Source organism: Ranitomeya imitator, chromosome 5, assembly GCF_032444005.1.
Source record: "Ranitomeya imitator isolate aRanImi1 chromosome 5, aRanImi1.pri, whole genome shotgun sequence".
Taxonomy (NCBI): Eukaryota; Metazoa; Chordata; class Amphibia; order Anura; family Dendrobatidae; genus Ranitomeya; species Ranitomeya imitator.
In genome coordinates, this window is record NC_091286.1 from 2,772,215 (window position 1) to 2,794,224 (window position 22,010).

The 22,010-nt window shown below is 46.2% G+C and overlaps 1 protein-coding gene across 2 annotated transcripts in view; it reads right to left on the reverse strand.

Moving 5' to 3' along the window:
- The window catches only part of PEX6 (peroxisomal biogenesis factor 6), a 112,894-nt gene that overhangs the window by 79,406 nt on the left and 11,478 nt on the right, over window positions 1-22,010 (reverse strand). Inside the window, exons 3-9 of one of the 2 annotated variants that reach the window (XM_069768198.1) lie at window positions 17,846-17,929; window positions 2,115-2,208; window positions 1,857-1,993; window positions 1,675-1,783; window positions 1,395-1,603; window positions 1,133-1,328; window positions 224-300 (exon numbers count right to left, since the gene is read on the reverse strand). In XM_069768198.1, the coding sequence (XP_069624299.1) occupies window positions 224-300; window positions 1,133-1,328; window positions 1,395-1,603; window positions 1,675-1,783; window positions 1,857-1,993; window positions 2,115-2,208; window positions 17,846-17,929 (906 nt within the window). Of the gene's footprint in view, window positions 1-223; window positions 301-1,132; window positions 1,329-1,394; window positions 1,604-1,674; window positions 1,787-1,856; window positions 1,994-2,114; window positions 2,209-17,845; window positions 17,930-22,010 lie in introns of both variants that reach the window. The other variant, XM_069768197.1, reaches the window with a different exon arrangement.

The window sequence follows — 22,010 nt, forward strand, 5'->3', positions numbered from 1 at the left end:
CAAAAAGCTACAGCTAGAGGGAGGGCACAGAGCAGGGGGAGAGGGCGGAGATGGGAGTGGGCAGAGCCAAGAAGGGGAGGAGCCAGAGAAAACATTATGCAGTGAGGATGGGAAGGAGGAGCCAGAAGAGGTCCTATAGGAGAAGGTGCCTGATGGGACCAGAACAGAAGTAAAAACAAGAGATGATGAAATCCAGAACAAGGGGAAAGGAGAAGGGACGAACCAGGAACTGCGGATTCTGGTGCAGGAGATGCGTCCAGCTCTTGCCAGCAAAGCACAGAGATCCCCAACCACAAAGCCCTGCGGAGGAGAGAAGGAGAGTCACAGAGAGCCGACCACTACCCGGATCTGCCGGCAGCTGGGATTGTGGGCTGTGGTCACACTACAGCATCAGGTTATCGGTGCCTGCCTCCGCCACCCCAGGCGCCCGCCTCCACCGCTCCAGGCGCCCGCCTTCCCCGCTCCAGGCGCCCGCCTCCCCCGCTCCAGGCGCCCGCCTCCCCCGCTCCAGGCGCCCGCCTCCCCCCGCTCCAGGCGCCCGCCTCCCCCGCTCCAGGCGCCCGCCTCCCCCGCTCCAGGCGCCCGCCTTCCCCGCTCCAGGCGCCCGCCTCCCCCCGCTCCAGGCGCCCGCCTCCCCCCGCTCCAGGCGCCCGCCTCCCCCGCTCCAGGCGCCCGCCTCCACAGCTCCAGGCGCCCGCCTCCACAGCTCCAGGCGCCCGCCTCCCCCCGCTCCAGGCGCCCGCCTCCCCCGCTCCAGGCGCCCGCCTCCCCCGCTCCAGGCGCCCGCCTCCCCCCCGCTCCAGGCGCCCGCCTCCCCCCGCTCCAGGCGCCCACCTCCGCCGCCCCAGGCGCCCGCCTCCCCCCGCTCCAGGCGCCCGCCTCCCCCCGCTCCAGGCGCCCGCCTCCCCCGCTCCAGGCGCCCGCCTCCCCCCGCTCCAGGCGCCCGCCTCCCCCGCTCCAGGCGCCCGCCTCCCCCCGCTCCAGGCGCCCGCCTCCCCCGCTCCAGGCGCCCGCCTCCCCCCGCTCCAGGCGCCCGCCTCCCCCGCTCCAGGCGCCCGCCTCCCCCCGCTCCAGGCGCCCGCCTCCGCCGCCCCAGGCGCCTGTTTGGGGTCACAGTCAGCACAAAACTCACCGCAGTGCTGCTCGCCAGGCGAGCAAGGTCCACATCTCTGCTAAGCGGCAGCGGGGCAGTCAGCACAGTGAGGAGGGACAGGCGCTGCTCTTCTGTGGGGATATTCAGGCAAACCTCATGAAGAAAGCAAGACTGAAGATCCAGAGGAACCTCCTGTGCCCGGGAGGTAGTGGCGACCACCAGGAAGGGCAGCTCTCTGTGGAGACACAGCCGTATGAGGGGTGCTATGAAGATGCAACTCATGATCTGGAATCAGACGTACAGTTTTGAGTGACTTGTCCCATGAAGAAGGCTGCACAGAGCAGAGATGACTCGTGTGTCTTCTCCAGATCCATCTCGGTCCTTCCCCAGCAGATCCAGGTGGCAGAGTAGGAGGACGCAGGCTCCACAATCTTGGGCGCGAGAGAAGACGGAGTGCAGGCGTGCGATGCTGCTGGCGCTGCTGTCCCGGCATAGCTTTGCACACTCAACCTAGAAAGCACATGGAGAGTCTTGTGGACAGGATCGGAGGACGTTTTGGAGAACCTCCGACAGACACCCACCTGGTACAGGTGTAAATTCAGGCGACTACAGGCGGCTCGCAGCACTGTGGTCTTACCACTTCCTTTAGGACCAGTGAGTAGAACACGACCTCCTTCCGCAAGAACATCACTACTGTGAGGGGACGATACTCTGGTAACAGGTTGTAGGGTGGAGGAAAGCGTCACAGCGTACGAGAACTTACGTCCTCTGCAGATGAGGCAGGAGAATCCGACATACGTCATCCACCGTGTGCGAGAGGCCAGCCGGGAACATACTGCTCCAGAACACATGACCGTCACGGGATGGAAAGGAGGGGACAAAGCTACAGACACTGCCCACCTGTGATAGGACACTAAAGGTCAGTGTGAGGAGACACCCGGCATCCGATAGTGGACATCAGTCAGCCAGCTGAGCCGACAGCGTCATACATAGCACCCGCACGTTCTCTGTTTGTTTGTACCTGATAGAGTGTGCTATGAATGCTGTCTGCTACGTAGCCATCACTGCCATGCTCTCCATCAATTTTCTGCACCTTAAAGTAGAGATCAGGAAACCTGGAGGTTGAAACGGCAAATCCGTGCTGTGATGACGAAATTTCCAAAAGAAAATACTAAAAAAGCACCTGAAGTTTTCATACACCTGACAAGCACTCGAGTATCCGGACCCAGGCTTACGTACACCTGACAAACAAGCACTCGAGTACCCAGACCCAGGCTTACACACACCTGACAAACAAGCACTTGGGGACCCAGACCCAGGATTACGTACACCTGACAAACAAGCACTCCAGTACCCGGACCCAGGCTTACGTACACCTGACAAACAAGCACTCGAGAATCCGGACCCAGGCTTTCGTACATCTGACAAAGCAGCACTCGAGAACCTGGACCCAGGCTTACATACATCTGACAAACAAGCACTCGAGAACCTGGACCCAGGCTTACATACATCTGACAAACAAGCACTCGAGAACCCGGACCCAGGCTTACATACATCTGACAAACAAGCACTCGAGAACCCGGACCCAGGCTTACATACACCTGACAAGCACTCGGGGACCCAGGATTACGTACACCTGACAAACAAGCACTCGAGTACCCAGACCCAGGCTTACATACACCTAACAAACAAGAATTTGGGGACCCAGACCCAGGATTACATACACCTGACCAACAAGCACTCCAGTACCCGGACCCAGGCTTACGTACACCTGACAAACAAGCACTTGAGGACCCAGACCCAGGCTTACGTGCACCTGACAAACAAGCACTCGAGTACCCGGACCCAGGCTTAGATACACCTGACAAGCACTCGGGGACCCAGGATTACGTACACCTGACAAACAAGCACTCGAGTACCCAGACCCAGGCTTACATACACCTAACAAACAAGCATTTGGGGACCCAGACCCAGGATTACATACACCTGACAAACAAGCACTCCAGTACCCAGACCCAGGCTTACGTACACCTGACAAACAAGCACTCGAGGACCCAGACCCAGGATTACGTACACCTGACAAACAAGCACTCGAGGACCCAGACCCAGGATTACGTACACCTGACAAACAAGCACTCGAGGACCCAGACCCAGGATTACGTACACCTGACAAACAAGCACTCGAGGACCCAGACCCAGGATTACGTACACCTGACAAACAAGCACTCGAGGACCCAGACCCAGGATTACGTACACCTGACAAACAAGCACTCGAGTACCTGGACCCAGGATTACGTACCAGGGCTGTGGAGTCGGTAGGCTAAATCTCCAACTCCAGCTCCGACTGACACCTCAATTTCCATGACTCCAACTCCCTCCTACATGGCTCATGTTTAGGTTTATGTGACAAATTTACTTTGGTAAAATGGTAACATCAGGCTTTTAATCATTATGATACAATGATCAAACCATGTAGATAGAACACACAATATATTTATTGGAATACAACTTTATAACAAAAGACTTTCATATTTACAATTTATTATACACTCTGCAGTAAGTGGGAAAAAAAAACAGGGTTCAACAAAAACGTACTGAATAGCATTTGTGCATTCTATGAGTTTGTTCTGAGAAATAGTATCGCCTCCATCAGATCCTCCTCCATAGATGACCTCACATCGGACCTAATTATTTTAAGGCTGGACAACGACCTCTCTGCACTAACTTGGGTTGGTGGTAAAGCAGAAACCACATGGGCGACATCTCTAACAATTTCAGGGTGTAAAGGAATTGCCTCGTGCAGTCAGTTTTGATGAACGATTGAACTCTTCTACTTTGAGAGCAAGTGAAAAATGTTGCTGAAATATGGTCTCTGTTTTCTATGGGAGTGGAATCTTTTACCTGCAGTAACGCTTTGCCTGCTCCATGTCGTCCAAATACTTGTCGAAATCAAACTCCTCATCTGATGAGGATGAAGGAACGGCAGCAGCAGCGCTGGCAGGACCCGAGTCCTCTTGCTCTTGGTCGTCCTGTAGCCCACTCATCCTAACTGCTACCTCAATCACAGCTTCTTTTCCTTTAGTAAGCTGTTGATCATCCTGCAATATACAATGACTCGGGTCCACATAAACAGCCGCCAGAAGAATTTTATTTTCTAATAGCAGTGTCTCCGTTTCATTGAAGCAGCAATGCCATCTGCCATTAAACCTCTTATTTGGGACAGGTAAAACAACAAGCTCTTCCACTAAAAATGCCAGGAGGTAAATCCTCAGCTTGTAACTTTTTAGTCACTGTAAATGGGTGATGAAGCAATTCCTTCACTTCAGCCACCTGTGTCCATTCTCCTTCATGTAGTGTTACCTGAGGCCATATCTACAAGGAAGGGTTTCAGCTCAAGCAATCGCTCAATCATTAAATAGGTGCTGCCCCACCGAGTGGCTTGATCCACAATTGCCCCTTTTCCAGCTCGTCTCTTCAAGATGGAATCAATTTTAGGAGTTCTGGCAGCAATAGCCAATTTCCTCACTTTGCTAATCAGAGTTCCAGCATCTCCTTCTTGCAGTCTCTCTCTTATTGTTAGCTGCAGCGTGTGCACAACACAGCGCATGTGATGAATAGGAAAGAGGTGTGAAGCAGCTTCAACAAGATCATCTAATTGTAAAGAATCATTTTGTTGTTCCTCTGTAATAATATCTGTTTATTCCTCCGTTATGGGAACAGGACTGTGGACTTCAATCTCCAACATACTGAATGTGAAATGTTCTTCTATAACCCCTGGCAAAAATGATGTAACCACCGGCCTTGGAGGATGTTCATTCAGTTGTTTAATTTTGTAGAAAAAAAAGCAGATCACAGACGGCACAAAAGTAAAGTCATTTCAAATGGCAATTTTCTGGCTTTAAGAAACACTAAAAGAAATCAAGAACAAACAATGTGGTAGTCAGTAATGGTTACTTTTTTTAACCAAGCATAGGGGAAAAATTATGGAATCACTCAATTATTAGGGAAAAAGTTATGGAATCACCCTGTAAATTTTCATAGACAAAAATAACACCTGCACCAAATTAGATCTGCTCGTTAGTCTGCATCTAAAATACGTAAGCTACTTACCGGTAGCGGTGTTTTTTCAGGAGCCAATGACAGCACCACGAGAGAGGGGGATCCGCCCTTCAGGGACAGGAAACCTACAGACATAAAAGGGTGGTACCTCTCTCTCGCATCAGTTGGTTCCAGAGCATGAGAGGACCCCCTTGGTTAGTAACACAGATACAGCATAAACTATGGTACATTTCACCATGTGAGTAAAAGTAACATTTAAAGGAAAAACGAAAGTGTTGAGCCATCTGAGAAAGAATAGGGTAGGGAATATAAGGGTGCTGTCATTGGCTCCTGAAAAAACACCGCTACCGGTAAGTAGCCTACGTATTTATTCAGTCACCATGACAACACCACGAGAGACTTACAGAGAAGTAAGGAAGATTTAGGGAGGGATAACCGCCTGAAGCACCCTTCTCCCAAACGTGAGGTCGGAGGAGCCACCCAGATCCAATCTATAGTGATTAAGAAAGGTAGATGGAGAAGACCATGTGGCCGCCTTACAAATGTCTTCAATCGACACCTCTGCTCTCTCCGCCCAGGACGTTGCCACGGCTCGAGTGGCGTGAGCTTTTATACCTTCTGGGATCGCCCTGCCACTTGCTGTATAAGCCAGAGAGATCGCCTCCCTGATCCATCTGGCCAGTGTGTTTTTAGATACCCTAAGACCCTTTCTAACTCCTTGGTAAGATATAAATAAGGAGTTATCTTTTTTCCAGGAATTTGTAACAAATATATTTAAGAAGACATCTTCTTACGTCTAAGGAATGAAGTTTATGTTCCCCATCATTAGTGGGATTAGAACAAAATGAAGGTAGGACCACCTCCTGTAATCTGTGAAATTTTGAAGCAACTTTTGGAAGATAAAGGGGGATCAGGGCTCATAATAACTATCCTCCCTAAACTGCATGTATGGAGGTTGTCTAGATAACGCTTGTAGATCACTAACCCTTCTTGCGGACGTGAGTGCTACTAAAGAGGGCTGTTTTTACCGACAGGATTTTTATTGGGCTAGTATCAATAGGTTCAAATGGGGCTTGTGTTAAAGCTGAGAGTACGAGATTTAGGTCCCATGGAACTATCTTTTGTTTAATGACTGGTCTGGATCTAGTAACTGCCTTGAAGAACCTGGATATCCAGTGATTGCTGGCCAAGTTAGAACTGTACAGCGCCCCCAGAGCCGACACCTGAACTCTGAGGGTGCTTGTGGCCAAGCCCATTTCTAGACCCTTTTGTAAGAATTCTAGAATTTGATTAATACAGGGTTTCTGGTCAATTTGTGCTCCCGAAATTGAAAGGAATTTCTTCCAAATCCTGACAAATGTTGGTCGTAGAGGTTTTCCTACTTTTTAGAAGTATATTTACAAGATCTCGAGAAAACCCCTTCCCCCTTAGTAATGACCTCTCAAATTCCATGCTGCTAGGTGTAAATTGGCTACTCATGGATGGAGAATTGGGCCCTGGGAGAGGAGATCTGGTAATTCTGGGAGGATCCATGGCTGGGAAATGGACATCTTCCTCAGCCAAGGAAACTACGACCTCCTGGGCCAGAACGGGGCTATCAGGATTACCCGGGCCCTGTCTTCCCATATTTTCCTCAGAACTATTGGAATTAAGTTTAGAGGGGGAAAGGCATAAGAGAAACTGAAGTGCCATGAGATTAGAAGAGCGTCCACCGCATACGGGTTGTCTCTTGGATTTAAGGAACAGAATTGGTGTAGCTTTTTGTTTCCTCGGTTGGCAAAGATCTATTTCTGGACATCCCATATTTGCACGATCTGATTGAAGATGGTCGGATTTAGTGACCAATCCCCTGTCTGAGTTTGTTGCAGCTTAGATCGTCAGCCATGGTATTGAGCTGTCCCTTTATGTGAAGAGCCGTAAGATAAAGTAGGTGATTCTCTGCCATCTGAAAAATACGATCCGCGACCTCCATTAATGAACCGGACCGCGTACCTCCTTGATGGTTAATATAGGCTGCGGTTACCTGGTTGTCTAAGAAAAGCCTGACGTGTCGACCCTGTAGGGGTATAAGGAAACTAAAGCGCGTTATACCGCTAACAATTCTTTTAGATTGGAAGATGAGTTTTGCTCAGATTGGGACCATAGTCCCTGGACCTAATTATTCTCCAAGTGTGCTCCCCATCCCTTGGGGCTAGCATCTGTAGTTATTATCCTAGTTACATGATTTGCCCAGGGAACCCCCTTACATAAATTTGGTATGTGTGTCCACCAACTTAACGAATGAATAGATTCAATGGACAGTGAAAATTTGCTGTCAAGATGAGCTCCTAGTCGACGAGAATTATGTAGGACATCCCAGTGTAGCGTTCTGGTGTGATACTGAGCCCAGAGAACTGCCGGAATACATGATGCAAGTGAACCCAAAAGTGACATTGCTCCTCTTACGAAGACTAATGGATTGCTAATCATCCTGGTGGCCAGCCGTTGGATACTGTCCACTTTTGAATCTGGCAGGCGACATTCCTGCTGACTAGAGTCTATGATAAGACCCAGAAATTCCTGTGTTTTTAATGGCTGCAAATGAGATTTTTTGAGATGAATGATCCACCCTAATCTGTGCAACGCCGCTATCACCATCCCTAATTGGTCTTTGCAATGTGACTGAATGTCCCACAAATAAATCAATCATCTAGGTAGGGAATTATTAATATGTTCTGTTCATGAAGGTGCGCCATAACCTCTACCATGATCTTAGTAAATACACGGGGTGCAACTGCGACTCCAAAGGGAAGTGCCCGATATTGAAAGTGTTCTACTGTGCCAGCAAGTGAAACCGCCACCCTAAGAAATCGATGATGATCTACGTGTATTGGGACGTAATAATAGGCATCTTTTAGATCTAAGACAACCATGAAGCAATTGTTAAAGAGAAGCTTTATTGCCGTCTTTACAGACTCCATTTTAAAGGACGGAACCAGCAAAAATGTATTCAGGCCTTTTAAGTTGATGATGATACGAAAGGATCCATCAGCTTTTTTGACCAGAAACAAAGGGGAATAGAACCCCTTACCTCTTTCCTCCGCGGGCACTCTAATCAGAACCCTTTTTTGCTGAAGTTCCTGAACTTCCGACTCCAGTGCCAACTGCTCTGTAGAGGAAGAACGGATGGGCGTCAATTTAAATTAGTCCTGAGGAACTTGATGGAACTCGAACCTCAGACCCGCTTCAATAATATTGAGAATCCATGGGCTATTGGTGATTTGTATCCAGGCTGGATGGTAGGCTAAAAGCCTAAAGTCCCGAGAGGAGTTAAACATATATCCTCTACATCTTCTCCTGTTGCGGTCATATCTGGTTGATCTTCTGTGGTTGAACCATCCTCTGCTGTAATCCAGTCTATATAAGGGTCTTCCTAAGAAAGGAAATTGCTTTTTATTATCTCCCGCCTTTTCCAATAGTTCATCCAGAACCGGTCCAAACAAATGAGCACCTTCACAGGGAATGCTACACAGCTTTGATCTGGCCTATAAATCTCCTGGCCAACATTTTATCCACAGCGCTCTCCGGGCCGCGTTAGATAGGGCTGAAGATCTGGCGGCCAGTTTAACAGAATCCGCCGACGCGTCTGAAAAGAAAGCTGCTGCATCCTGAATTATAGGCATGGAAGGTAAGATCTCATTTCTGGGAACCTTATTTTTGAGTTGATCCTCTAGGTGGCCCAACCACACCATTAGCGACCGAGCTGTGCAAGTGGCTGCAATTGCTGGCCTCAGGGATCATGCTGATGTTTCCCAAGCACCTTTCACCCCTTTACCCCCAAGGGTGGTTTGCACGTTAATGACCGGGCCAATTTTTACAATTCTGACCACTGCCCCTTTATGAGGTTATAACTCTGGAGCTTCCATGGATCCCAGTGATTCTGACATTGTTTTCTTGTGACATATTGTACTTCATGATAGTGGTAAAATTTCTTTGATATCACTTGCGTTTATTTGTGCAAAAAATGGAAATTTGGCGAAAATTTTGAAAATTTCGCAATTTTCCAACTTTGAATTTTTATGCAATTAAATCACAGAGTTATGTCACACAAAATACTTAAGTAACATTTCCCACATGTCTACTTTACATCAGCACAATTTTTGAACCCCAATTTTTTTTGTTTGTTAGGGAGTTATAAGGGTTAAAAGTTGACCAGCAATTTCTCATTTTTACAACACCATTTTATTTTAGGGACCACATCTCATTTAAAGTCATTTTGAGGGGTCTATATGATAGAAAATGCCCAAGTGTGACACCATTCTAAAAACTACACCCCTCAAGGTTCTCAAAACCACATTCAAGAAGTTTATTAACCCTTCAGGTGCTTCACAGGAATTTTTGGAATGTTTAAAAAAAAAAATGAACATTTAACTTTTTTTCATAAAAAATTTACTTTAGCTCCAATTTGTTTTATTTTCCCAAGGGTAACAGGAGAAAATTGACCCAAAAGTTGTTGTACAATTTGTCCTGAGTAAGCCGATACCCCATATGTGGGGGTAAACCACTGTTTAGGTGCATGGCAGAGCTCGGAAGGGAAGGAGTGCCGTTTGACTTTTCAATACAAAATTGACTGGAATTGAGATGGGACGCCATGTTGTGTTTGGAGAGCCCCTGATGTGCCTAAACATTGAAACCCCCCACAAGTGACACCATTTTGGAAAGTAGACCCCCTAAGGAACTTATCAAGAGGTGTGGTGAACACTTTCACCCCCCAAGTGCTTCACAGAAGTTCAGAAGTGCTGGTAGAAGGTTTACACAGTAAAATATCGATATTTGCAGATGATACAAAACTATGTAAAGCAGTTAATACAAGAGAAGATAGTATTCTGCTACAGATGGATCTGGATAAGTTGGAAACTTGGGCTGAAAGGTGGCAGATGAGGTTTAACAATGATAAATGTAAGGTTATACACATGGGAAGAAGGAATCAATGTCACCATTACACACTGAACGGGAAACCACTGGGTAAATCTGACAGGGAGAAGGACTTGGGGATCCTAGTTAATGATAAACTTACCTGGAGCAGCCAGTGCCAGGCAGCAGCTGCCAAGGCAAACAGGATCATGGGGTGCATTAAAAGAGGTCTGGATACACAGGATGAGAGCATTATACTGCCTCTGTACAAATCCCTAGTTAGACCGCACATGGAGTACTGTGTCCAGTTTTGGGCACCGGTGCTCAGGAAGGATATAATGGAACTAGAGAGAGTACAAAGGAGGGCAACAAAATTAATAAAGGGGATGGGAGAACTACAATACCCAGATAGATTAGCGAAATTAGGATTATTTAGTCTAGAAAAAAGACGACTGAGGGGCGATCTAATAACCATGTATAAGTATATAAGGGGACAATACAAATATCTCGCTGAGGATCTGTTTATACCAAGGAAGGTGACGGGCACAAGGGGGCATTCTTTGCGTCTGGAGGAGAGAAGGTTTTTCCACCAACATAGAAGAGGATTCTTTACTGTTAGGGCAGTGAGAATCTGGAATTGCTTGCCTGAGGAGGTGGTGATGGCGAACTCAGTCGAGGGGTTCAAGAGAGGCCTGGATGTCTTCCTGGAGCAGAACAATATTGTATCATACAATTATTAGGTTCTGTAGAAGGACGTAGATCTGGGGATTTATTATGATGGAATATAGGCTGAACTGGATGGACAAATGTCTTTTTTCGGCCTTACTAACTATGTTACTATGTTACTATAATGCAGAACCGTAAAAATAAAAAATCATATTTTTTTTCACAAAAATCATCTTTTTGCTCCCAATTTTTTATTTTCCCGTTTGGGCGCATGGGAGAGCTCGGAAGGGAAGGAGCACTGTTTTACTTTTTCAACGCAGAATTGGCTGGAATGGAGATCGGACGACATGTCGTGTGTGGAGAGCTCCTGATGTGCCTAAACAGTGGAAACCCCCCAATTATAACTGAAACCCTAATCCAAACACACCCCTAACCCTAATCCCAACCGTAAATGTAATCCAAACCCTAACCCTAACTTTAGCCCCAACCCTAACTGTAGCCTTAACCCTAGCCCTAACCCTAGCCCTAACGGGAAAATGGAAATAAATACATTTTTTAATTTTTCCCTAACTAAGGGGGTGATGAAGGGGGGTTTGATTTACTTTTATAGCGGGTTTTTTAGCGGATTTTTATGATTGGCAGCCGTCACACACTGAAAGACCCTTTTTATTGCAAAAAATAGTTTTTGCGTTACCACATTTTGAGAGCTATAATTTTTCCATATTTTGGTCCACAAAGTCATGTGAGGTCTTGTTTTTTGCGGGACGAGTTGACGTTTTTATTGGTAACATTTTCGGGCACGTGACATTTTTTGATCGCTTTTTATTCCGATTTTTGTGAGGCAGAATGACCGAAAACCAGCTATTCATGAATTTCTTTTGGGGGGGGCGTTTATACCATTCCGCGTTTGGTAAAATTGATAAAGCAGTTTTATTCTTCGGGTCAGTACGATTATAGCGACACCTCATTTATATCATTTTTTTATGTTTTGGCGCTTTTATACGATGAAAACTATTTTATAGAAAAAATAATTATTTTTGCATCGCTTTATTCTGAGGACTATAATTTTTTTATTTTTTTGCTGATGTTGCTGTATGGCGGCTCGTTTTTTGCGGGACAAGATGACGTTTTTAGCGGTACCATTGTTATTTATATCCGTCTTTTTGATCGCGTGTTATTCCACTTTTTGTTCGGCGGTATGATAAAGCGTTTTTTGCCTCTTTTTTTTTCTTACGGTGTTTACTGAAGGGGTTAACTAGTGGGCCAGTTTTATAGGTCGGGTCGTTACGGACGCGGCGATACTAAATGTGTACTTTTATTTTTTTATTATTTAAAAAGGGTCCTTTAGATTTCCTAAATCCTCAAATGGAAGAGGTTTTTTGCACGCCTTGGCCACTGCTGCATCCAGTTTCGGGGCCTGGTCCCAGGAGGATGATGCTTCTTCCTTGAATGGGTACCTCCTTTTGAACACTGGTGGAAGTGAACCCTTCCTTTCGGGTTCCTTCCATTCCCTTGTAATCAATGTTTTTATCTTATCCCCTACTGGAAAAGACCTTCGGGATTTCCGATCTATACCTTTGAACATTATGTCCTGAATGGAGCATTCTGACTGGGTCTCCTCAATCCCCATTGTGTTGTCGACAGCTTTAACCAGGTGGTCAACCCTATGGAGTGACAGACAGGCCTGACTGGATTCTATGTCCCCTGACGAGGAGGAGGATGATGGGAGGGAATCTGAGCTCCGTTCACCCGAGTCTGAATCTATATCTGAGACTGGGGATGTAACTTGTGGCATCCGTTTTCTGAGACCTGGATTTTACAGAACCTCTGACTTCTTGTCTAACCATCTCTCTTAGTGTAGAAGTAAGGTCAGGGGCCTCCTCCTCAATTAAGTGTTGTATGCAGGATCTACATAATCTCCTTTTATGCCCATCTGTGAGCGGTTCCCCACACTCGGCACTCTATGTTTGACCTTGGTAAAACATTTCCTCCCCTAGTAAGGAGAGAGGGAATATAAGGAGGGATAACAATCCACGTAGATCACTTACCCAGCCCTGCAGCGAGTGGTACCGTAGATGGGGGGGTCCTTCCTAGCCGGTGATTCTTTACGGCTTGAGGACTTGTTCGGCTTTGACTTTTGAGTCTCTTTAGCTCCACCAGCGCGACTACTAGAACGCCGCTGGGAAATCACCAGAGACTCTTCCGAATTTTGAAGCTGCTGCTTGTCCAGCTGCAGAACTCCCTCTGGCGATTCCATCCTAAGAATGGGTCAGGAGCACCTTGCAGCCCTCAAACACTACTTTTAATATGCCCCCAAGGTACCGCCCCCGGATGGGTGTCAGCAGGATCTCCAGGTGGTCTGCCCGGTACCATGAACTGATAGGGTGTGTTATTTCCTTTCAGGGCTGCGCCCTCGTTGCCGAACAGAGGGATCCCCGCCTCTTCCTGGGACCAAGCCCGGCTCGGACGCCGGAGCGCCGATATCGGCCGGAATGGTGCTACTGCGCATGCCCCGCCGCCTAGTCGCATCATCCGGACACGCTCCTTCCGGTCGCAACCGCGGCCCTGCGAGCCGACACGCGACCGAGGACGCCAGCACCGCCCGGACCGACGCACACGCCTTCAGCAGGCTGCGGGCAGACCCCAGAGGTCTCAGCAGGCGCGACCAGCGAGGTAAGACCCCCATGGACCACATCGGAAGCCAGCTCTTTTTACCCAAGGCTGCTTCCTCCTGCTGTCACCGACACCAGTCAGTTCCCCTGCCGTGTGGTGCTTCCAGCATCCCGATCAGGCCGAGGTAGGGGACCCCCGCTACCTGCATCAGTCTGTCAGGAGTGGGATATAATAATCTTTATTTTTTTATTTAATAATAATAATAATAATCTTTATTTTTATATAGTGCTAACATATTCCGCAGCGCTTTACAGTTTTGCACACATTATCATCACTGTCCCCGATGGGGCTCACAATCTAGAATCCCTATCAGTATGTCTTTGGAATGTGGGAGGAAACCGGAGTGCCCAGAGGAAACCCACGCAAACACGGAGAGAACATACAAACTCTTTGCAGATGTTGTCCTGGGTGGGATTAGAACCCAGGACCCCAGCGCTGCAAGGCTTCTGTGCTAACCACTGCGCCACCATGCTGCCCCGGATATCTTCTTATTCTTAGACCTTCTTCTCAAGGCCTGCCTGAAGAGGTTCCCCTGTCAGGGACAGGAAACCAACTGATGCGGGAGAGAGGTACTGCCCTTTTATGTCTGTAGGTTTCCTGTCCCTGAAGGGCGGATGCCCTCTTTCGTGGTGCTGTCATGGCGACTGAATAATAGGAGAGATCACACCTTGGAGAGCTGTTGCACCAAGTGGACTGACATGAATCATGGCTCCAACACGAGAGATGTCAATTGAAACAAAGAAGAGGATTATCAAACTTTTAAAAGAGGGTAAATCATCACAAAATGTTGCAAAAGATGTTGGTTGTTCACAGTCAGCTGTGTCTAAAATCTGGACCAAATACAAACAACATGGGAAGGTTGTTAAAGGCAAACATACTGGTGGACCAAGGAAGACATCAAAGCGTCAAGACCGGAAACTTAAAGCAATATGTCTCCAAAACAGGAAATGCAGAACAAAACAAATGAGGAACGAATGGGAGGAAACTGGAGTCAACGTCTGTGACCGAACTGTAAGAAACCGCCTAAAGGAAATGGGATTTACATACAGAAAAGCTAGACGAAAGCATCATTAACACCTAAACAGAAAAAACAAGGTTACAATGGGCTAAGGAAAAACAATCGTGGACTGTGGATGACTGGATGAAAGTCATATTCAGTGATGAATCGCGAATCTGCATTGGGCAAGGTGATGATGCTGGAACTTCTGTTTGGTGCGGTTCCAATGAGATTTGTAAAGATGACTGCCTGAAGAGAACACGCAAGTTTCCACAGTCATTGATGATATGGGGCTGCATGTCAGGTAAAGGCACTGGGGAGACGGCTGTCATTACATACATTATATATATGCCAGGCCTCGACCAATCAGCGACGGGCACAGCATGGCGACGATGATGTCATAAAGGTTGCCTCGACCAATCAGCGACGGGCACAGTGCCGCGAATTCGCCTCGACCAATCAGCGACGGGCACAGTATCGACGTAGATGTCATCATGGTTGCCATGGCAACAATGATGTCATAAATGTTGCCTCGACCAATCAGCGACGGGCACAGTCTGCCGCGAATTCTGGAATCATCATTGTCCATATACTACGGGGACATGCATATTCTAGAATACCCGATGCGTTAGAATCGGCCACAATCTAGTCTTCAATAAATGCACAAGTTTATGTTGATATTTTGGACACTTTTCTTATCCCATCAATTGAAAGGATGTTTGGGGATGATGAAATAATTTCTCAAGATGATAATGCATCCTGCCATAGAGCAAAAACTGTGCAAACATCCCTGGAAAAAAGACACATAAGGTCAATGTCATGGCTGCAAATAGTCCGGATCTCAATCCAATTGAAAATCTTTGGTGGAAGTTGGAGAAAATGGTCGATGACAAGAATCCAACCTGCAAAGCTGATCTGGGGAGAGCAATCAGAGAAAGATGGAGCAGATTGATGAAGAGTCCTGTGTGACCCTCAATAAGTCCAGGCCTCAGAGACTGCAAGCTGTTAGAAAAGCCAGAGGTGGTGCAACAAAATACTAGTGATGTGTTGGAGGGTTTGTTTTTTTTTTTTCATGATTCCATAATTTTTTCCTCAGAATTGAGTGACTATAATTTTCCCTTATGCTTGGTTAAAGTATCCATTACTGACTACCACATTTTTTGTTCTTGATTTCTTTTAGTGCTTCTTAAAGCCAGATAGTTGTCATTTGAAATGACTTTAGTTTTGTGCCATGTCTGTGATCGGCTTTTTTTCTACAAAATTAAACAACCGAATGAACATCCTCCAAGGCCGGTGATTCTTTAATTGTTGCCAGGGGTTGTAGCTGCTGTTCACCTTCATTATTCTCATTCATCAGTTTAATTGTACTTATCATGTTTGCAGCATTATCAGTTACAATAGCAAGAACCTGTTTTGTTTAGTCCATAATGTTGCAGAACTTTTTCCACTAAGGTCTGGAGAAACTGGCTGCTGTGATGAGCTTTAGTATCTGTTACTGCCAGCGTCTTCGTAACAATTTTTTTTGTTGTCACAAACATATCGAACGTTGATAGCAAAATAGTTCACCTGTGACGTGTGCAGACATCCATTTTAATACAAAGCGTCTCTTGAGAGTCTTTTTAAGATCTTCCTTTTGGTTAAGGGCTTCTTCAATCACTAATTTTCTAATACTTTCTCTGTCAATAGAAACACCAAGTTTGTGGGCCATTTCTCCATTAAGAGCTGTAAAAGCTTGTTGTGCAAATAATGATAATGGTACACAGTCCTTGACACCAAGCTCGATGAGCTGTCTTTCAAACACATCTGCTGTCATTGTTACAGTAACTTTGTCACTTACAAAATATCTTGTAACTGATGTTTGAGACGCTCTTTCCTCCTTTTCCTGGCAGGAAGTTCTGGTCTCTGGTTTCTTGGTGCTGCTGTGATCTTTTTCAATCACAGCTTTGTAAATTTATGGGTGGCAGCATTGTAAATGTCTTCTTAGATTGGAAGCTCTTGAAGGAGCATTTTTATCACATTTGTTTTCATCTGGGTCACATACACTGACACACAAAATGTTTATCTTGACTCATATTGTGAAATGCTAAAATACAGAGGACTTCATAAGATGCTTCTTAGACATTTTGTCATTATGTAAATTCGCTCTCAAAATAATTTTGTCCTGTAAAAAAAATAAATAAAGTATATTGTAATTCTTGCAATAGGGAATCATGCACTATATAATTTGGGATATAAATAAAACAATCTTTGCATAAATCAATAGGACAGATGAGAAGTATAAAGTTTGTAAAATATGTTCGATAGTTTTACGCTGAACTTTCAATGTCAGGCTTGTCTCAGGGTACAGCTCCCTAAATGCTTCACATCATATTTCTTCACAGTCTATGAAGAGGGGAGGAGGGAGGGAGCATGTTCGTGCTGAATCATATTGCAGAAAACACAAATATATATGTTCTCATCAATCCTGTTACTGTATTTCTGAATTTGAGAATTTAGAAAACAGTTTTCCCCTTATATTCTATGTATAGTGTATATAAATCATCAGGACAGCTAATTTTTCCAAATATGAGCTAAGAGGAGAAAATCTAAAACATCGAGAATACACAGACAACATATATTGATTTATGCACAGTTTATTGAAAGTTTAGATATGCTTTAGTAAGTACTTACTTTACTCCTGCTTTCCTGTTCACTCCAGAAGTTCTGAGATGAATGCAGGCATTTCTTCCCTGTGTGTTCATTTTTTCACCTTATCTGTATAGGAGGTTCACTACTTATCGTGAACATAAACTGCAGCACAAATTCATCTCAGCTAAAAGTCTACACCTTAGATCAGGAATATGACAGACATTTATAGGTCATTTTGTAACTTTACCAAATTCTTATGAAAAAAATATTCCCCACAAACTGCATTGAACTACTGTACCCAATTTTTTATATATTTTAGGAGTCAGAGTCGATTCATTTTATACTGATTCCACCATAATGGGTTCAGACTCCGAATCCACGACTCCGACTCCACAGCCCTGTTACGTACACCTGACAAACAAGCACTCGAGTACCCGGACCCAGGCTTACATATGAGCATTAAGTTACCTGTACCCAGGTTTACATACACCTGACAAACAAGCACTCGAGTACCCGGACCCAGGCTTACATATGAGCATTAAGTTACCTGTACCCAGGTTTACATACACCTGACAAACAAGCACTCGAGTACCCGGACCCAGGCTTACATATGAGCATTAAGTTACCTGTACCCAGGTTTACATACACCTGACAAACAAGCACTCGAGTACCCGGACCCAGGCTTACATATGAGCATTAAGTTACCTGTACCCAGGTTTACATACACCTGACAAATGAGCATTCGGGTACCCGGACCCAGGCTTACATACAGCTGACAGTCGAGAACCAAGAGAGACACACCGTTATGGATCAAACATGTTCATACACCTACAAACCTTACTGGCATCTGTGACTTGTTGAACTCAAAATCAGAATGTGAGAAACACGAGACACAAAGGACATCACCGACCTGAACGGCCCTAAAGAAAGGAAGAAATTAGACTTGCAACACAACTGGGAGGGTTGTAAACGAAAAATAAGAAATAATGCTTGCCGTAATACAATATGATGAATATTTCCGTATAGAAGGACAGTGTTCTAGCCTGTAGTCAGAGGCAGGCTTCTAGCCTGGGAAAACAGGCAGGTTTCTTGCCAGGGTCAGGTTCTAGCCTATAAAGTCAGGGTTGTAGCCTGGAGCCAGGGGCAGGCTCCTAGCCCAGAACCAGGTTTCTGCGCTGGAAATAAGGGCAGGGGTCTAATCAGGGGCAAACTTCTAGCCTGGAGCCAAGGGGCAGATTTTAGCCTGACAAAAGGAACTGTTTCTAGCCTAGAGCAAGGATTCTGGCCTGGAGCCAGAAGACAGGCTTGTAACCTTAAAAATGTGGGCAGGCTTCTAACTCAAAATTTGCTTGTGCATATGTATTCACCCCTTTTGCCATGAATGCCCTTAAATTTATTGAGTAAGCAATTCCCTCCATAAGTCCCATGATTAGTGAGAGGACGTCCACCTATCTGCATTCTAAGTGTCATGTCCGTCAGCATATACACACACACAATCTTTTCTAAAAGGCCACAGAGGCTGCAACACCATTAACAAGGGGCACCACTAACCAAATAATAATAATAATAATAATAATAATTTTTATTTATATAGCGCCAACATATTCCGCAGCGCTTTACAAATTATAGAGGGGACTTGTACATACAATAGACATTACAGCATAACAGAAATACAGTTCAAAACAGATACCAAGAGGAGTGAGGGCCCTGCTCGTAAGCTTACAAACTATGAGGAAAAGGGGAGACACGAGAGGTGGATGGTAACAATTGCTATAGTTATTCGGACCAGCCATAGTGTAAGGCTTGGGTGTTCATGTAAAGCTGCATGAACCAGTTAATTAATTTTTTTTTTTTTTTTTAATATAGGCCACACAGGGATCGTTAGGTTAATGCATTGAGGCGGTAGGCCAGTCTGAACAAATGAGTTTTTAGGGCACGCTTAAAACTGTGGGGATTGGGGATTAATCGTATTATCCTAGGTAGTGCATTCCAAAGAATCGGCGCAGCACGTGTAAAGTCTTGGAGACGGGAGTGGGAGGTTCTGATTATTGAGGATGCTAACCTGAGGTCATCAGCGGAGCGGAGGGCACGGGTAGGGTGGTAGACTGAGACCAGAGAGGAGATGTAGGGTGGTGCTGAGCCATGGAGTGCTTTGTGGATGAGGGTAGTAGTTTTGTACTGGATTCTTGAGTGGATGGGTAACCAGTGTAATGACTGGCACAAGGTAGAGGCATCGGTGTAACGGTTGGTGAGGAATATGATCCTGGCAGCAGCATTCAGGACAGATTGGAGCGGGGAGAGTTTGGTAAGAGGGAGGCCGATTAGTAGAGAGTTACAATAGTCCAGACGAGAATGAATAAGTGAAACAGTAAGAGTTTTTGCAGAGTCGAAAGTAAGAAAAGGGCGAATTCTAGAAATGTTTTTGAGATGCAGGTAAGAAGAGCGAGCCAGTGATCGGATGTGGGGGGTGAATGAAAGGTCAGAATCAAGGATGACCCCAAGGCAGCGGGCATGTTGCTTTGGAGTAATGGTGGAACCGCAAACGGAGATGGCAATGTCAGGCAAAGGTAGGTTAGTAGAGGGAGAAAACACGAGGAGTTCAGTTTTTGACAGGTTTAGTTTCAGATAGAGGGAGGACATGATGCTAGAGACAGCGGTAAGACAATCACTGGTGTTTTCTAATAAGGCAGGCGTGAGATCAGGAGAAGAAGTGTATAGTTGGGTGTCGTCAGCATAGAGATGGTACTGGAAGCCAAATCTACTGATTGTTTGTCCAATAGGGGCAGTATACAAAGAGAAGAGGAGGGGGCCTAGGACTGATCCTTGAGGAACCCCAACAGTAAGGGGAAGGTGAGAGGAGGAGGAACCAGCGAAACATACAGTGAAGGATCGGTCAGAGAGATAGGAGGAGAACCAGGAGAGAACGGTGTCCTTGAGGCCGATGGAGCGGAGCATAGTGAGGAGGAGCTGATGATCCACAGTATCAAATGCTGCAGAGAGATCCAAGAGAATTAGCATGGAGTAGTGACCATTAGATTTAGCTGTTAGTAGGTCATTAGAGACTTTAGTGAGGGCAGTTTCAGTAGAGTGTAAAGAGCGGAAACCAGATTGAAGAGGGTCGAGAAGAGAGTTATCTGAGAGATAGCGGGTAAGACGGGAGTGGACCAGGCGTTCGAGGAGTTTAGAGATGAAGGGAAGATTAGAGACAGGTCTATAATTAGCGGCACAGTTTTGGTCGAGGGATGGTTTTTTAAGTAATGGATGTATGATGGCATGCTTAAATGAGGAGGGAAAAATACCGGAAGTGAGGGAAAGGTTGAATATTTTTGTTAGGTGAGAGGTGACAGCCGGAGAAAGGGACTGGAGGAAATGTGACGGAATGGGGTCACTGGTGCAAGTGGTCGGGCGAGAAGATGCAAGGAGCCAAATAACATGAAGACCAATGAGATCTCCAAACACCACCATGAAGAGCAAGGAGATCTCCAAACACCACCATGAAGAGCAAGGAGATCTCCAGACATCACCGTGAAGAGCAAGGAGATCTCCAGACACCACCGTGAAGAGCAAGGAGATCTCCAGACATCACCGTGAAGAGCAAGGAGATCTCCAACCACCACCATGAAGAGCAAGGAGATCTCCAACCACCACCATGAAGAGCAAGGAGATCTCCAGACATCACCGTGAAGAGCAAGGGGATCTCCAAACACCACCGTGAAGAGCAAGGAGATCTCCAGACATCACCGTGAAGAGCAAGGAGATCTCCAGACATCACCGTGAAGAGCAAGGAGATCTGCAGACATCACCATGAAGAGCAAGGAGATCTCCAAACACCACCGTGAAGAGCAAGGAGATCTCCAGACATCACCGTGAAGAGCAAGGAGATCTCCAGACATCACCGTGAAGAGCAAGGAGATCTCCAGACATCACCATGAAGAGCAAGGAGATCTCCAACCACCACCATGAAGAGCAAGGAGATCTCCAGACATCACCGTGAAGAGCAAGGAGATCTCCAACCACCACCATGAAGAGCAAGGAGATCTCCAACCACCACCATGAAGAGCAAGGAGATCTCCAGACATCACCGTGAAGAGCAAGGAGATCTCCAAACACCACCGTGAAGAGCAAGGAGATCTCCAGACATCACCGTGAAGAGCAAGGAGATCTCCAGACATCACCATGAAGAGCAAGGAGATCTCCAACCACCACCGTGAAGAGCAAGGAGATCTCCAACCACCACCATGAAGAGCAAGGAGATCTCCAAACACCACCGTGAAGAGCAAGGAGATCTCCAGACATCACCGTGAAGAGCAAGGAGATCTCCAGACATCACCATGAAGAGCAAGGAGATCTCCAACCACCACCGTGAAGAGCAAGGAGATCTCCAACCACCACCGTGAAGACCAAGGAGATCTACAACAAGTCAGGGACAAAGTTGTTCAGAAGAACATGTCAGGGTTGGGTTAAAAAAAAAAAAATAATAATAATAATCCCCATCTCTGATGATCCCCCGGAGCACCATCAAATTCATTATCATCAAATGGAAAGAACATGGTACCACAACAAGCCTACCAAGAGAGGACACCCAACCAAAACGCTCAGCCCGGGCAAGGAGGGCAATAATCAGAGAGGCAGTAAAGGTAACCCTGAAGGAGCTGCAGAGTCCCCAAGCAGACTGTAGTATCTGTCCATACGACCACAATAAGCCATACAATCCATAGAGGTGGCTTTTATGGAAGAGTGGCCGGAAAAAAAAAAAAAGTCTTTACTTACACACATTTCTGAAGCCAAACCAACAGCTCATCACCCCAAGAACACCATCACCACAGTGAAACATGTTGGTGTCAGCATCATGCTGTGGGGATGTTTTCGTCAGTAGGGACAGGAAAAATGGTCCAAGTTGAGGGGAAGATGGATGGTGCCAAAAACAAGGATATTGAGCTGAACCTGTTTCAGACTGTCAGTGATTTGAGACTTGAACGCAGGTTCTCCTGCCAACAATGG